The 17,148-nt window shown below is 36.4% G+C and overlaps 1 protein-coding gene across 6 annotated transcripts in view; it reads right to left on the bottom strand.

Annotated features, from left to right (window-relative positions):
- UTRN (utrophin) overlaps positions 1–17,148 on the bottom strand; it is a 387,351-nt gene that overhangs the window by 4,932 nt on the left and 365,271 nt on the right. For all 6 annotated transcript variants that reach the window (XM_074862944.1, XM_074862945.1, XM_074862943.1 and 3 more), the window contains 5 exons: positions 16,270–16,335; positions 8,173–8,331; positions 7,549–7,792; positions 2,354–2,462; positions 764–850 (listed from right to left, as the gene is read on the bottom strand). In XM_074862944.1, the coding sequence (XP_074719045.1) occupies positions 764–850; positions 2,354–2,462; positions 7,549–7,792; positions 8,173–8,331; positions 16,270–16,335 (665 nt within the window). The remainder of the gene's footprint in view (positions 1–763; positions 851–2,353; positions 2,463–7,548; positions 7,793–8,172; positions 8,332–16,269; positions 16,336–17,148) is intronic.

Raw genomic sequence — 17,148 nt, forward strand, 5'->3', positions numbered from 1 at the left:
CATGTTATAGAATGACTGAAGAAGAGCAAACAGGAGCAGTACCTACTAATTGGGTCATGCTGGTTTGATTTCTGCAGCAGCATATAAATGACAAAGGGAAAAATCACGTGAAATTTGGAACTGTGACTTCTTTTAATCTTAAATGCTCAGATACACTTCACTATATGAAAGGATGTGGGGCCATGCTTTTCACTCGCAGTCCCCTCCTGCCTCATTCAGGGTATTGTTTCATGGATATGAGATTTTTTTTTGTTTTCTATGTTTCCTAGATGAGGAGAACAGCCATCATAATCAAGCTTGCCCTGTCACAGGGCAATTTGCTATACATTCATTTGGGCCAAACAACCAGGTAGCTGTATACTCCTTATGCATGCAAGCCAGGAATTTGCAAAACCAAGAATTGATACTTGAGTTGCATTTTCTACTGATTGGTATATACACAGACACCCTTGAATTGTGCTGAGTAGCACAACTAGGATTCTAAATCTCTTTTCCCTAAGTGGGCATAGCTGAAAATTCCATATGGAGCTATAGGCTTTTCTTATAGTGAATCACTTAAAACATGAGAATATTTGTTTACCTTCACAAATAGTATCTAATAAGGAATTTTAAAGAACAGAATTATGTAGCTTGCATAGCCTGACAAGAAATCTCATCAGAGAGAAGATTTTTGTCCTAGTCAATACCACAAGAATGACTTTTTTCTTCAAAAGACCACCTCAAATTCAATACTATTCTCAGAGACATATTTTGTTACACTTACAGCAGCAAGCTGGAAATGTGCTGTTGATTTGCTCCATAACATCTGTTAAATCTGTGTTGGTATCATGAGGTGGAACTAACAAGTCATCTGCAGATAAGACAACAAAAAAGTGCAATGAATTTACTAACGAGAGGAGGAAAAAAAAGGACAACAACATTCTGAAAGGCATTCTCATCCAACCTTCCAGTTAAATACGCCTTTATATTTCAAGGGAAACTACTACCTGAAGCCTTCGAAACTTAATGTGCAGGAACTGACATTGATAATTGACAGCTTTGGGAGAGAAGGTGAAAGTTACGTTACTGATTTGCAGCAGAACTCATTTCTATTTTATTAAAGCTTAACCATTGCATCCAAAATTGAACTAGAAGAAATTGCCAAGAAAGAGCAGTATAGAATTATTTATGGTTAAAATAAATAAAAGGTTTACAAGATGAGGGAATTATGCTCAGTAACTGCTCAATTAAAATTCTGATCCATTTTCAGATGATTTTTCATGAAACTTTAAGAGCGAATACACCATTTTTTTCAGAAAAAACAATCTTATACATGGTCTTTATTCAATATAAAATATATATAAAATATAATTCAAACCAGCAATTTCACTAGTTTTAAAATCCTTCTTGCCACTTTTTGTTAAAATGCTGCTTAAAATTAGCCAAGGGAATGGTTAGGGAATACAGCTGGCTCTGTTCCTGGCAGTTATTAGACAGCATCTCTCATAAATCTACCATTGCATTAAATAAGACTCAAAGAAGTCTTATGTATGTGTGGTTTTCCAGATAAAGTAAAAATACATCAATGCTGAATGAAAACTTTTCAGTCTGCAAGAGAATATTTTTCCTGTTTTCCACAGAAATAAAATGATTTAAAAATCTACAACACAAGGCTTGAAAACAAAACCAGGCATTAATAATGCCTCAAATTAATAATTTGAGAAAAATCTTTTATTTTTTCCGCAAATTTTGAGCATTCAGTGGTCTAGTTATTTCTGCAAATTCCCAGTGGAATTAATGAGTTCTGATGTCAGATAATTTACAATAATCTTTCAAGAGAGAAATCCCCTCAGGTGCAGAGGCTATACACTTACTCAGTAATTCCTAAAGATGTGAAGTCTTTGATGGGTGGGGTCATCAAAATACCAGAATAAGCATAAGATACGCAAGAATTTTTAAAGCAGCCATCAGGAAGCTTTGATCACATGTTTTGGACATTTGTTCCTGTATGTGACACATTACTTGGGTGCATGTGTGCACTGTAGGACAAACAGCTGTTGGCCACTTCAGTCCAACGAAATCTGGTTCCCCCTTCAGTGAGGATGGGTTTGCCCAGTAAATTCACTCACTCAAAATAAATGGGACCAAGGAATCTATTGACAGAAATCTAATTCAGTCACATGGATTCCTGTGATAGCACAGCTGTTTGCAAGTGTGGGGAAGCAACAGCTCCAGCTGGAGGAAGTCTTGTTCCCAGTAGCATCACAAAGATCAGTTACTTTTTATTTATAAATCTTTTCAGAAAGATGCCAACAAACCTATCCAGTAGTCATCCGCAGACCTACACAGCACATTATCTGATCAAAATACTTACCTGTCTGATGAAACTGTGAGCTTGTCTCTTGCTCGAGTGGGTAGCCAAGCGCAGAGTGTTGGGGCGAAGCACAGGGGGAGGCGCCATTAACCCGGGAGTCTGAGTCAGGCTATGTTAAAGACAGTAATACCCAAATTTAGATAAACTGTATCTACAGAAGTTAAGCGTGGGCTTGTATGCATCATCCCACTCCTTTCTGATCTTATGTGCTCTTTGTTGTTTGTTCTCCAAACTAGTGAAAGTTGGCTGAGGTTTATACAACCGTTAAGGGGGAATAAACCCAACCAACAACTTGTTAAAAGAAAATCTACACTTAAGCATAATTCTTATGAGACTCCAGTTGATGGTCTTCTTAAAAACAATGTTCTGTTGCGAGCACGCACCACAGAAACACAATGTTATGTACAACCTAAACAGTCTGCCGAGGGTCTCAGTCCAGCTACACAAGACTACAGAATGGTATTATTGTAAGTAATTCTGTATAGTCAGGAACCTCTGTTCAAGAAGAGGTTAGAGCTATAACGGTGAAGAGATGAAGCAAACTCTTCAAGGGTTAAGAGTAACTTCAACACAGAACACCAAGGTTAACTCCAGTGGCAGAGTGACCGCTTGCCCACCCCACAAACAGATGGACAGAGAGAATTTGAATCATGCAAAATGCAAACTGGCACCTGGACTGGATCTCTGTCCTTCTTCAAGTAGTAACTGTGGACAATAGTGCAGAAATGACTGAGGGTGACTGAGGAAGGAAGACTGGTGCTGGGCTTGATACAAAACTGCAGTACAGCAACACATAGGCTAGACCAAGGATAGTGAGGTACTGCAAAGTCAAGATTAATTAGGATTGAAAGGAGATGCCTACAAACTTAAATGATGATATAGTAGTGAAGGTTATTCAGTACCGCCTAGGAGTGCTATTGCAAATGACAAAAAAGCCCTGCAGAGCATGAGGACTCTAACAGTGCATAAACCGAGATCAAACAAAACATACTCTGAATACTTTACATTGATGTACTATATATTGCTGCAGCAGTCAGAATGAAATATTGCAGTTGACTTTAAAAAAAACCCAAACCAACAACAAAACACACACCCCCTTCTAATCAGAGGACAATATCTGATGACTTAATTTTTATTTAAATATACTGATAAATGTTACGGTACATAGTTCCAGTGACTGCAATAACAAGAAAAGCCAAAGCAAACCAAAACCGTCTTCTTCCAAAATCAGGACAATACAGTTAAGCAGATGAAGAGTGGGGTTCGGAGCAGAAAGGGAAGGGTTCTGATAGTGGAATAAATGCTTTAATATAATAATCATATATTAAAAAATGCTAAATGCAAAATAGTTGAGGATATAGCTGCATGTATTTACATGATCTGACAGTTTTACTGGGAGAGAACCTGAGAAAAAACTGCAGAAAATCAAGTTCTACTTGACCCCAGTTGCATAACACCTACAAAATCTGACCACTTCCATCATCAACCCACTTCAGGCATCATGAAGTTCATGTACTCTTCAAAACAAGCCAGCAGACAACCCTTAAGCCAAAAACCATAAGAAAATAGCCCTAGATGTTACTATATACCTCCTGCTTCTTTCTGAATAAATAAAAGCAGGGATACCAAGTACGCCTCTATAGGGATGAGGGGGAAGTTTTCGACTCTAGTTTCTGGGCGTTGTCAACTTCTTTTTATGCAAAACCAAATAAAGATATGAAGGGACAGATAAATTCTTCTCCAGAAAACTCTGAAATTGAGGGATTTTTCTGTATTACAGAAGTTTTAAAAGCATTTCAGAGGAGATATTTATTTTAACGAGTTTTGATCTACAGTGTCTTATTTCACTGTGCGTCCTGCTGGTGTCTTTCCCAAAGAAGAGCCTGAAGTGTTCTGTGGCTTAATGGATAGATAAGACACACCCGTTCTTCCCTTGACTTCTGTTGCTTTTGGTAAAATCAAAACAAAACAGAAAGCCCTCCCTCAACCTCTGAATCACAGGAAACCTCAAAAAGGCCAATTTCCTTACCACATCCATTACAGATGTTTCTTCTTGTTCCAGACTTACTGTCCCAACTACAAAAGAAACAGTTTCCTCTGCTCTTTTGATAAAGCTCCTCTGTTTTCAGTTGGAGAGGGAGTTGCAGTCCCTATTTACTCTGAGTCTGATCATATACCATTGACAGATGATTTTAGCTCCCATTAACTTCAATATCAAATCCAATATGAAACCTTTCAGTAGCTCAGACAAGCAGAGAAAAATCCAAGCAGACTTTAAATGCCCTTCATAATAGGTCTTCTACTTTGCACATGTAGTATCTAAAAGAGCTGAGAAAAGGAAGATGAAAATGCAATCTTTATTTTTTCTCTGTACGATTAACATGTTGGTATCAGTTGTCACACACCAGTTGTGTTTCACCTTCCTCTTTGGCAGTATAATCAATCAGGCAGCCAAAAATGACAACATTGTGTGACAGCTACCAATCCTTTGGGCTTGCTAAAATAAAAACAGTGTGGTAACCTCAGAATTGTGACCTGAAGTAGGCAATCATGCAGTGAGGATGCATGCATATTTCTGTTAAAGGTGCTCTCTAAAGAATGTCCTAGAATGCTCTCATCTAGAGTAAACAGTTACTACAGGAAAGTTTCTAAGTTTCATTAATTCTCTACCCAAATATCTGTGTGTAAATAGACTCACTCAATATCTTTTAAAGAAAGAAGTCTAGTATTTCAGATTCAGTGGCAAGTTATTAACCCAAAAAACAGTCAGGAGGCTGAGTGGAGAAGAGAAATGGAGAGACTTGCTGTCAACAGAAGACTGAAACAGAGATGGCATGAAATGCCAGTCATGGCAAAGAAATTCCTGTTAAGACAGTTGTGTCCTTTAATACTAGTAATAATTATTACAGGAATTAGAGTTATCATATATTTTGATATTGGGACACATGAGAATCTTCCAAGCAAATCATTCACCTCATTAATGAGAAAAGGTATTCCCTATATCCACTAAAAAAATATTTGGGACAGCCAATAAAAGCAAAAGAAACAAACAAATATACTTAGATCCTCATTTGGCTTCTGATAAAAGTCCTTCCCCAAGCAGTGAAAGAGGTAAAGACTTTCATAGACAGTAATGGCCTAGGTGACAGAAAAACAAACATGCTGAAGCATGGTCATTTTTTCAGAAAGTTAAGGGGGCAGTAATGGAATTCAGTGCTGCTTTATAATTGTATTAATGTCAAAATAAAGAAGTTTCAAAGAACATGTACTAAAAATTTGAATTATTTTACAATTTCTGAATCCCGTTCAGGGGAGTAGCTTCAGCATCCTTGGAGACAGCTTGCAAAAAATCTGCTTAGCAGCAGGTCAAAAAGCCCCCACTAAAGTAAGGATGCATATAGAAAGCCATATTGAAAAGTTATGGATATATTGTAAAAGCAATAATGCAGATGACCTCATATATTTGACTTGTACTAGCCACTTCATTAAAAGACAGAGGAGAAATGGGAACAGCTTAGCAAATGGCACTTGAAAAAATAAGAAGCACAGCATGACTCCACAGAGGCAGCAGATTTTGGACAGGAAGCAAAAGAGCAACAGTATACAGTAAATGAGGTGTAAATGATCAGAAATATTGAAAAAGGTCAACTCTGTTCTACTTTACCCTAACAGAAACCACAAGCTGCAGAATGCCCAGAAAAATCCAAAGGCAGAAGAATGATGAGAAGAAACTACTGCCCCTCCGCTCACCCACTTTATCACAACACACATGTATACCCTAAAGGTCTTAGTAAGAATGTTACAAGGATACTGAAAAGATTACAAAATTCTAAGAATTTCCACAGCTACACTAGAAAAAAAAAAAGTTTTAGAGGGTAAACATGTTCCTGCTTTAAGCACTAAGCTGAAAGTAACTATGGGTTTGGCAGAACTTCTGTGTTTCTATTCTACAGCTGTTTCTTTGCAGATTTTAAACCCTTCTCTGAAACACCTAGTATTGGCCACAGTTCTCAAGATACTTACTCCATGAATTATTGTTAACAGTTGCACCAGTTGTTATCTTCACTGTTAAATATTTAAGCTACTCAAATACTGATTAAAGATGCTAGAATAACAGTAACAAAAATACTCTGCTAGAGGGGGCAAGGAAGCCATTGGAACAGATGCATCTTCATGCTATTCAGCCAAAACTGCCTAGAAAAATGACAAAGTCAGCCAGTGAAACAAAAAATATTTTTATCACTGTAATGAGAGTATCATCTACAGCAGAAACTTATGCCATTTTGAAATCTGGTTTTTGCAGTCTGTTTCTTGGCTTAGTTAAATCCTCTACTACGTCCAGCCGCTCACCTGACTCATGGAAGGCAGGAATTATTTGCCTTACTGTGCTCTGACCCAAGTGTAATGATTAGCAAGGAGAAAACATTCATTCAAACTTCTCTTCATCATTCAAGCTTACACACACAACATACTACAAACATCTCTAACAACACCTTGTAGATGTTGCTGCTGGTATTTTTATAGTCTGTATATACACACACTTATAGTGTGTATGCTGACTTCAAAACCAATCAACATTTCTTCCCCCAACAAAGAAACCCTACAGTCTCTAGTTACTGACATTTTCTAAATGGCTCTTGCCTTCAGCATTTACTTGTGCACAGACCATTTTGCTGTAGCTTATTGGTCTAAATATGCTACTCAAGAAGAACTGGATTTTTAATTTAATGAATTGCTCCTTTGCATTTTAGATGTATCTTTGGCCATCTGTCTTTGGCATGCTAAGAAAAGTTTCAGTGACTCACTGTGACAACAAATAAACAAATTATTTAAGGAAAGATTGGAAAACTGAAGTCAAATACAGGCTGTGACTGGCACCACTACTTGGAATAGGGCATATATTTTCTTCCCCCAGCTTTTTAATTCATGAAAAACTATTTCACTTGTTTGTGTTATTCTCAGCGTTTTTGTAAGCTACCATGATCACTCCAGCACCTGTAATCATCTTGTGCTCATCTGACTTTCACCATAGCTTATACTACAGGGTAGGAATAAATATCCCTTCATGCTAGAAATGACCAAGTGCAACAGACAAAACTAGTGTGGTGAAAATATCTGCAGTAAAATTCCAATACCTTTGTTTCACCAAGAAATCTACTGTGCAGAAACAACACAGGGGAAAGAGATCAGCGTACCTGTTCAAGTAGCTGCCGTAGCCGGTGAAGCTGAGACTCCAACTGTTTATTGTGATCTTCCAATATCTGCATCCTTGCTTCCAGGCGACCTTTATGTTGCCTCAGGAGTTTAGCTTCAGCAATGAGTTCGGCATCTTCAGAAGCATGCTGAGGTGACACAACAGAGTCAGGAGGCGATGCAAGAGGGTTTATTCCTCTCCGAAGATGTTGCTCCTTTAGTTGCTCATATTCTATCTGCAGACTCCTGGTATATTGAAAAGAGGAGGAGAATGACGACTTAATCAAGCAAATTAAAATAAAAAAGAAAACTTCCTTAGATCAAATGATGTTATCACCACCTCCAACTAAGAATACAAGTGGCTTATACAAAGACAATGTCTTGACTTGCGGTTTATGGGAAAAAAACATAAAACAATAAAGTAGAGATGAAACTAAGGTGTTTTATCACAGACCCACTCTCTTATACTTAACAGAGTCAGGCTATGCATGACATATGCCTTGATCTATTTATTTTTTTTTCTAAAAACACAACTCCTAGGTCCATCTCTTCTCATCAACAACTATACATAAGTAGCTCAAACAATGAGGTGACAATTCAGACACCAGGTAGGAAGATTATGAGACCTTTGCTCTTCCTCGAGGTCAGCAATGATGCGTTCCAACTCTCCTCGCTCTTCCTTTTCCACTGACTTCAGTATCTGAGCAGGACTCTGTGGCTGACTCACAGGTGACTCTCCTCCCAGCGTCTGACAATACTGCTGGATAAGGGCATGCTCATCCTCTCTAGAGCAATAAAACAACACAGATAAAGACAGAGTAGTAAAATATTTATTATGTGAGCAAACATCTTTGTCAAGCTGAGGGGTTTAGTTAGTTTGTTTATGAAAAAGGACTAAGAGAGCAGGAAATAAGCCTAAAAATATACTGCAAAAAAACCACATAAACATACAATGCACAGAAAAAAGAAGATTGATCTGTAGTAGTGTAAAAGAAAAGACCAGTTTACTTTAATTATGCATAAAGAACAAATGCTGCTGGTGGTTTGAAAAGAAATAGTGAAAGCAAGAATCAGAGATAATATAAACCAAAGATGACTGATCTGAAATGCCTTAAAAATAAATAAAACCGAACAAGCTATCTAGTAGTTACTTTTTTTTTTTCTTTAACAAAAACTATAAATAGGTGACATTTTAAATTTTCTTTAGGAGATAATTTTGGTGTGCTCAATTTACCAAATAAAACTAGAGATAAAAAAATCCCCACAGAATTCTCCAAGAAGTCGTAAAGTAATGAATCATCAAGTATCTAGCTAACACTGTGCACTGCACAAAGGGACTGACAGTGCTGCAAAAATAATGCTATAGGTTTTGAATTAGCATTATATTTCCAGGTTTTTTTCCCCATTTTGATATACACATGCAATATCTTGAAACTCTTTCAAGGGTACCAGATCTCCTCCTCATTACAGATTCATCAATAGAAATAAACTATAACACTGTCCTCCTCCTGACTCGGATAGAAATTACCTTCTGGTAAGGAGATACAGAAGTCCTGACACTTTCAATTATGCTACAATGTCCAAATAAGTTTGCTTGCGTATAGGTGTGTCCTCCGTAAGAAAAATCACATGGATAGAAAGTGAAGGATACCATGTCCCAAAAACAGTTTGCCTGCTTGCTTAAGAAGGATAAATCAAGAGCAGGAAAATATATACTATTCACATTTTTAAGACAGAAATTGCTGCAGCAGTATGAATGCTGAAGAAAACCCTCCTTAAATTCTCTTCTTCGCTTGACTACAAAACAAAGACTGCATACCTTATGATACTATGAAGTGTTGTCCCTACAAACTTTACCCTAAAGATCTTCTACAGTTAAAGCGTGGTCAACAACAGACAGAAAAACACATGAGCAGTATATATACACATATTCAGATATAATTTAGAAAAGAGACTTTTTCACATTAAAGATATTTCTTGTGCTGACCTTTTTCCTCCCATTGCTGGAAAGAAGTAGCTACAAATTCTGCTATTAAGTCTGACATAATGAAACGTATCCTCAAGGACTGCCTTTGAAAGCACATATGAAAAACAGGAAGTTCATTATATGCGAAGTATTTCTTTTCCAAGTAAAAGTGTAATGGAGCTTTTCAAGAGGCTTTTTAAAATTTCCTGTCAGTCAACTTAACAAAAGATTCAAATGCACAGTCTCATTTGAATGAATAGTAAACCCACTTATTTAGAAATGTATACCCTGAAAGAAACAGAAGTTATTTCTGTGGTGACAAATAATCTATAAAATAAACACATGTACAAGTAAAACACATCAGGTGTTACAGGACATGCACATGGATTGGGGGTTTTCTCAGAAATAAATTCAAGCTCCTGGGGTAAACAGAGCAAATGCATGTGACAGGAACAAATGAGAGTTGCAAACATACTGTTTGTGTAATGGAAGACCCTATTTTATCCTGCTGAACCAAGATTTTTTGGTAGCTCTGTACATCAATACCCATTTAAAAGCATCACCACTATTAGAAGCAAGACAAAATAACCAGAGATTTAATAAATACTGATTCCCGGTGTCTTTCTCTTAGAAAAGTACTTCTATCATGCAGCAAAGCTATTTGGTTCTTTGTAGTGCTGCTTAAGACAAACTTTTTACTTAAGACTAATCCTATGGTAGAACAACACTAAACTATTTCTTCTCAAGGATAACTATTCACTATCTACCCAAAGCTATCATGTGGGCTTCCATTTTCTGACTTGTCATTGAGATTTGAAAATCTAGACTATTACAATCAAACAAACGTGTACCAAGCAACACTATACCTAAGAAACCCAAACCAAAACAAAAAAAAAAAGTATAGGCTGTGACAGTTCTAGCCACTCTAAAAGTTCATGGCATTCTACACCACATAAATTCATTTATGATATAAAGGTTAAAAACAGCCAGGTATGAAGAGATCCTTCTGCAGAACTCTGGTTGCATATCACTTTTCTTCATTCTACCTTTAGTGATTAACTACTGGTTTGCAGAAAGTTTACATGTAAAAAAGGAACCTAATTAGTGAGTTCTTCTACTTTTAACAATCAGTCAAAAGTTTAAAGAAAATAATACACATTCATTTATTTCTTATCTGTCTTGGCTATAGTCAGTACTAGACTCAGAAGAAGAAATGACATTACGGATCTTCCCATGCAAATGAATAAATGTAATGAATTTTTCATTAAATACAGCTATATAATTAAAATAGAATGGGCTCTATGTACATTTAAGTCCCTCAAAAATATAGGGGATATCTGACAGTGTTAACTGAAAAAGAAACAGAACAGTGCTCCTTTTTTTTTTTACTTATAGAAAAAAGCCTCTAACTGCTTTCTCCTCTCCACTACTTGAGTGCTCTCAGGGAAACTCATCATCACTCGCTTTGTTATTTTGCATTAGTCTAGTTAAAACTAAACCAAAGGCTACTGCAGTTAACAGAGTTTGGATCAGGTCTTAATGCAATAATGAAAACCTCATGGTACTTCTCCACCCTTTAATCATCTTCATAAAAAAACTCCACCCCTTGTAACTAAATTTTTACCAAAGTGATGTAAGCCCTTTTGGGGCTTCAGACTCTGCCGTACATAGCAGGGCTTCTACAGTCCCTCGAAATGTGCAGAATCCCCTCGCTACAACTGAAATGGCTGCATTAAGCCGGGAGTGCTGGTGATTCAAGCGAGCACAGAAACAGTGTTAAAGCAGGCTAGAGAGAGAACACAGCTTTATCATCCATGTTTCAAAACACTGTTTACATATTAAGTGATACAGTATAAATACACATACAGCCTTCTTTTGTGCAAGGGTGTTGATGTTGTCAGGAAAGGTTCACATGATCAAGTAGTTTAGTCTGGTTATTTTAATTAGGCATCGAAAAGTTGCTGTCTACATTTTAAGATGAATTAGTTCATAAACAACTATGTAGGTCATCTGAAATGGATTTTTGAAAAAAATAGGGCTCTGTAAAGCTGGATTTATTATATTTATTTGAATTTGTTAAACCTGAGATTGTCAAGATTTTATATTAGGTGTAACCTCATTTTTTAATGAAATTTATAAACCCCTTAAAGAAAGAGTTTACACAGTAAATGCTTAGATACTTCTAACTGTATTGTGATCCAGATGGTGAGATCAACACAGTTAGGCACAGATAATTTTATATTTTGGACTCTCAGTTATTCAGTCCAAATAAAATTTCATTACCCTCCTCTCCCACTGGTTTAGAGTCTCAGAAACTGTACAGGACAGACTGACTATTGACCAGTGTTTTTTTAAGCATCACACTTTGCAACTGGCAGCAGGCTTTTTCACATGCTGGAGGAAGTGCCTGATAAATGAAGTCTTCTGAAGGAAAAGTGTATTTTTACCATGTGTTCCACCTCTGGTCTGTCTTGCAAAATTACTAGCTCAAAACCACGGAAGCTTGAACCTGCACCAACAAACCCCGTGATTGTAATTAAGACAGATTCATTAGTAGCACAGGAGTCCCAGGGCAGGGATTCAAAATTACCTACAATGTAAGGGAGTTACACTCGCTCTATGCCATGCAAACACTTTCATTTTGAGAATCTGGAACTCTCTTCTTTAGACTTGGTTGGAGATGGCAATCAGCAACCAAAATAAAAGCATAACATCAAAACAAATTCCTCATCCTTTCTTGGTGGTTATTCTCCTGGAGACCCTGAGTGCTTTGAGAAAAAAGCTAGAAGTACACAAGGTCCTGCAACAGCAAAGACTGCAGTTCCTTTTCAACATTTCACCATAGTAGAAAGCAGTAAAAATGACATCCCAGGAGGTCTGACTTGAAAGAAGTACATCTCAAAGGAAAAGAACACCCCAACAAGGAAAACCAGTAAAAATGGCCTTTGAAATATCCTATTCTCTTTGTGGATACATATTTTCAAGTGGTCTATTCCAAAACATGCATTGTGCATGGAGGAAGCAAGAGGCAAATAATGTTGCATATAATTTCCCTCGCAAGACCATGCTGTGGAAAGAAAAATTCAGATTTCCTGACAGTCACTTTTCATCAGTGTATTATTTCATCTGATTAAGAAAACTGATTGTTAAGTTAGATTTCAGATAGTAAGATGTCAGTATTTGTGAATGTCCTTCATCAATCATTTCCATTTTTCCTGTGGCTCTCATGCAAAGCGCCATGCATTCTAGTCCAAATAAAGTGTACCTTGACCTACTGATGCTATGAGAAATACTAGAGTAAGGTTTAAGAAGGTACTCCAAAATGCCTTGTCTTTAACTTACATGTTCTCCTAATTTTATCATCACATGGAACTAATTTTTCATTGTGACAAGATGCTTTTTAACCACTTACATCATGTCAGAGTATCCAGGTACTACATAGAGCAGCTCTGGTTTGACTTGTGACACATTCAGTGGCAGTGCTAGCTAAAAGTACCACTGGCGTTCACTGCTTGTTCCTACTCCTGCACCTGAGTGCACAGCTCCCTAACAAGTAAAATTTCAGATGTGTTCCTACTCTGTCTTCAGTTGAGTGTGAAGTGGCATCAACAGTGCTGCAGACATGAAGATAACTGGCAGTAAAGGCACTAATCAGAAAACAGCTATTAAACATTCACATTTATACAGGAAGTATTTATACTATGTTCAGTGCAATTAATTTCAGTACAGGCTAGATAGGATAGCTCATACATTACAGTAATAAGAGAGTTACATTCTTGTCCTATTGCTAACAATTTTTTTTTGTCTTGTCATTCTACCATACCATGATTTGTCAAATTGTGAGGCATAGATTTCTGTTAGGGACACTATTTATTATTCTTTGTTGCAAAGACTTCATTTTTTCCTTGTGCTCATCTTCACTTGTGAAGAGGCTAGTCTGCTTTAAAGATATAGGTGTTTTCACATGAATTAAAGCCAAAGAAAATTCATCACAACAGTCTAGCCTGAACATTTAGAACTCCTTAATGTATGGAGAAGATGACATGAAAGAAAAACATTTTTATTCAATGGATTCATACCAGAATACTCAGGCATGAGAGCATTAGAGTGTCTGTTAAGAATCTGGACATACTACAGTAAAGACTATGACTTTTTTTTTTTTTTTTTTTTTTTTTTGCTATCTCCAAATATTTTTCCAATAGAGGAAAATGAATTTCTTAATGGAATTCACATATACCTTTAGGGGAAGGGAGGGTTAGAAAAGATTAGTTGGGGAGATAGAAGTCACAATGACATTCAGGACAACAGGTTAGTTAAAACCCAAGAAATTTCTTCGAAGAATGGTTTCTTAATCAAATGGCATATTGTAAAACATTACTGCAAAAAAAGGTCATGATGTTTAACTGACAACAGAAGTTCTCTTATTGTCATTCAAACGTAGAAGACTTCTTATACATACTCCTGGGAGCACGAAGAGTATTAAAAGTACTGTTGAACTTGTGAACCTGACAAGACCAAAGCAGTAACTTTCCAAATATTAAGTGCAACTATGTCTCTGTTCTAGGTTCACAGTAAACTGAAGGACTCTTGAGGACTGATAAAAATAAGATCACAGAACAGAACTCCAATTATGAGAAGCAGAGAATTTGATTTTCAAACCATTAATCATCTCCTGAATGTTTGAAAGAATACAGTAAGAAAATGAGATTTTGTTCAGATAGGTTTACAGCAGGGGCCTTCGAGCTGGAAAGATATACATCCAAATTTCAGATTGCTCCTTCAAATTCAGTCTATATATAATGATTACACCATGTGCATTTCTATGTCAAACTGCGTTTAAAGAGTAAGAATAGAGCTAAACTACAATCCTAAATTCTCAGTGTTCCAGCTGTAGGTGATTTATGATCCAAACTGGGGTCCAAACTTCATAGCTCTGTAGATCCCTGGAAAAATTTCTTCACTGAAGGGGTTTGTCAAGCACTGGAACAGGCTGCTCAGGGAAGTGGTTGAGTCACCATCCCTGGAAGTATTTGAAAGATGTATAGATGTGGTGCTTGGGAACATGACGCAGCATTGGATTTGGCAGTGTTAGGTTTACTGTTGGACTCAATGATCTTAAAGGTCTTTTCCAACCTAAATGATTCTATGATAATAGTTTAACTTCAAACTTTAAACCACAGTTCTTCAGAATTTTGTGAGTACTTCAGTGTTTACCTTAATGAAAGCATGATTATCTGCAAATAAAACAGAATGTGTCATTGGATACAAGGTTACTTTCTTGTTCTTCTTGGCTCCGAAATCTCTGCATATTTTGTTTGTGTAAGAGTCCCCTATTGACAACAGGGCTGAGACCCAAATTCAGAGGTCCCTCTCACATGTTGGTACACAAGTTTGCCATGTTCATTCTTTTTCTTAAAATAAAGGTCATTTTTATAGGTGAGTAGGGAAATTGTATTAAAATCAACAGCTAATTTGCCAGTAAAAATTAAGCACATGCACCCCTTTTTACCATTGGGATGGATGGTTGGTTGGTTTTTGTATATGAGTAGGCTCATTATTTGCAAAATAAACTACTCAAGTGTATGAACATTTAGCTGCCTTCAAGTTTTCAGCTTTACTGGCAAATGACAGTATGTTTGCTCTTTTTTTATTGGAAGGGAAATCAAAAGGGAATATTTTGGCTGCATTTCTCGCACTGGTGAGTGTACCAATGACAGAAACACATGAAAACAATTTTATTAGTTATATAAATAGAGTTAAGAAAGCAGGAAACAGGAAACATTTAAAGGTGGTCACATGTGCTTCTCTGAAGCAAAGTATTTTTTAAATCTCAAATTGTTAGTACATTCATAGGTAGAATAATTTCATTAGATTTTAAAAAGAGTAAATGAATGTATTATTAAAAATAGCATTTTCTAACTAAAGCTGAACAAGAAAAATTTCTGCTTCCTCTGTAAAAATGCTGATGACATTCATTAATAACTTCAATGAGGCAGAATCCTACTACACTGATTTAATTAACAGAACCGATCATACAGTGAGGTTAAAACGTTCATTTAGTTTTACATTGAAAAAAATCATATTTAATTCATCAGTAATTCAAGCAGTTCTATGCTTTCCAGGTTCATCAGTGCATTTTAATGAAGGTTTTTACAATAAGTGACACATAATTCAAAAAAGAAAATGGCACTGATAAAATATGTAGGACTATGCTTATATCCCCAAGTACAAACAGATGGATCAGCAACCAGCAAACAAATATAAACAAGAAGTAGAAGCACTGTTTTGGCTCTGCAGAACCTTCAAAATATAGATGATTTTTTTTAGTGAGAAAATTGTCCTGGGACAATTTTGACCCACAAGCTTTTGACCCACTCCATTGTCCACTTTGACATATAAGGATTTATCTTCTTTTATACTATGATAAGTATAAAAAAAAGGAATAAAAATAAAGGATAAATATAAGAAAAGGAATACAAACTAGAACCTGTAGAGTTGTGACTTTTTTCCAGTTGTATGAAATATCCTAACTTTTGAAGCAGAATGGATGATAAATGTAGAATTCCCATACAGCATCACACGAACATCACCAATTTCTACAATTGGTGCTTGGAATAATGAAATTTATGCAGGCCATACATTCTGGGGTCATACTTATTAGCTACTTACACTGGGACTAAGTCCTGTGTTACAACCGATGAAGATTATACCATGCATCTATAACCAAAGTTCCTGGCAGTCTTAATGAGTTACTTACACACTTCCTGTGGTGGAGCTACTGTCCGTGAGGAAGGAGCCATTGGTCCTTTCCATCTGCGCAAGCCTGAAAGGCAGGGAAAGACAACGACTTTCAGGGAACATGCTGCACAATTTAAACAGAGGCAGCATGAGGATCGGTTCTACTTAGAAACAGCTTAGATATGGCAATTGTGGTATACATGAATAGGAATAAACTCCTAGATTTTGTGACAAAAACCTATAATCCAGAGGACTTTTATGAGCAACTTGTGCTATGATTAACTAATTCTACTTGCCAAACAACAAAGAACAAGTACATTTTCTGTCTCTAGTATAATTATCATTAGCATCACCACAACTCTCTTGGTAAAATTAGTTAAAGAGATGTTTTCACAGATGGTTTTCTTTTTGAATTTTATAAAGCTGGACTAACAAAAGAGGATGAATACTTTTTAAGTATAGCACATCAAACATCTGAAATTATGCTTGGCAAATAACACCACACTGTGGACAGACAAGTTCTGGAAAACAACACAAAACCCAGTGTAATTACAGGGATTCATTGCCTATGGTTCCTCGTTTTGGAAGGAATTAATCTAAAAGGACTAGATTATTATGCTGTACATATAAGGCTATACAGCTCTTCAAAATCACAGCACAAATTTTCTGCGTATTCAAGTTTCTAGGAAAGCTATACCTTACGTATGTAAGACACATACATAAAAATCTAGGAACACTCAGTGCTGTGCACATATAGTGGACTGCACCAAATACAGCTATTTCCTTTACTATAAAGATATTTTCATTTCACACATATTTTTGCAAGTGTGTTATGCATTATTATAGACATCTTCAAACCTCTTTTTGAAAGCAACATGCAAGGCCCTATAGAAATGGG

This window comes from Strix uralensis, chromosome 3 (genome assembly GCF_047716275.1).
Source record: "Strix uralensis isolate ZFMK-TIS-50842 chromosome 3, bStrUra1, whole genome shotgun sequence".
NCBI classification, from domain to species: domain Eukaryota; kingdom Metazoa; phylum Chordata; class Aves; order Strigiformes; family Strigidae; genus Strix; species Strix uralensis.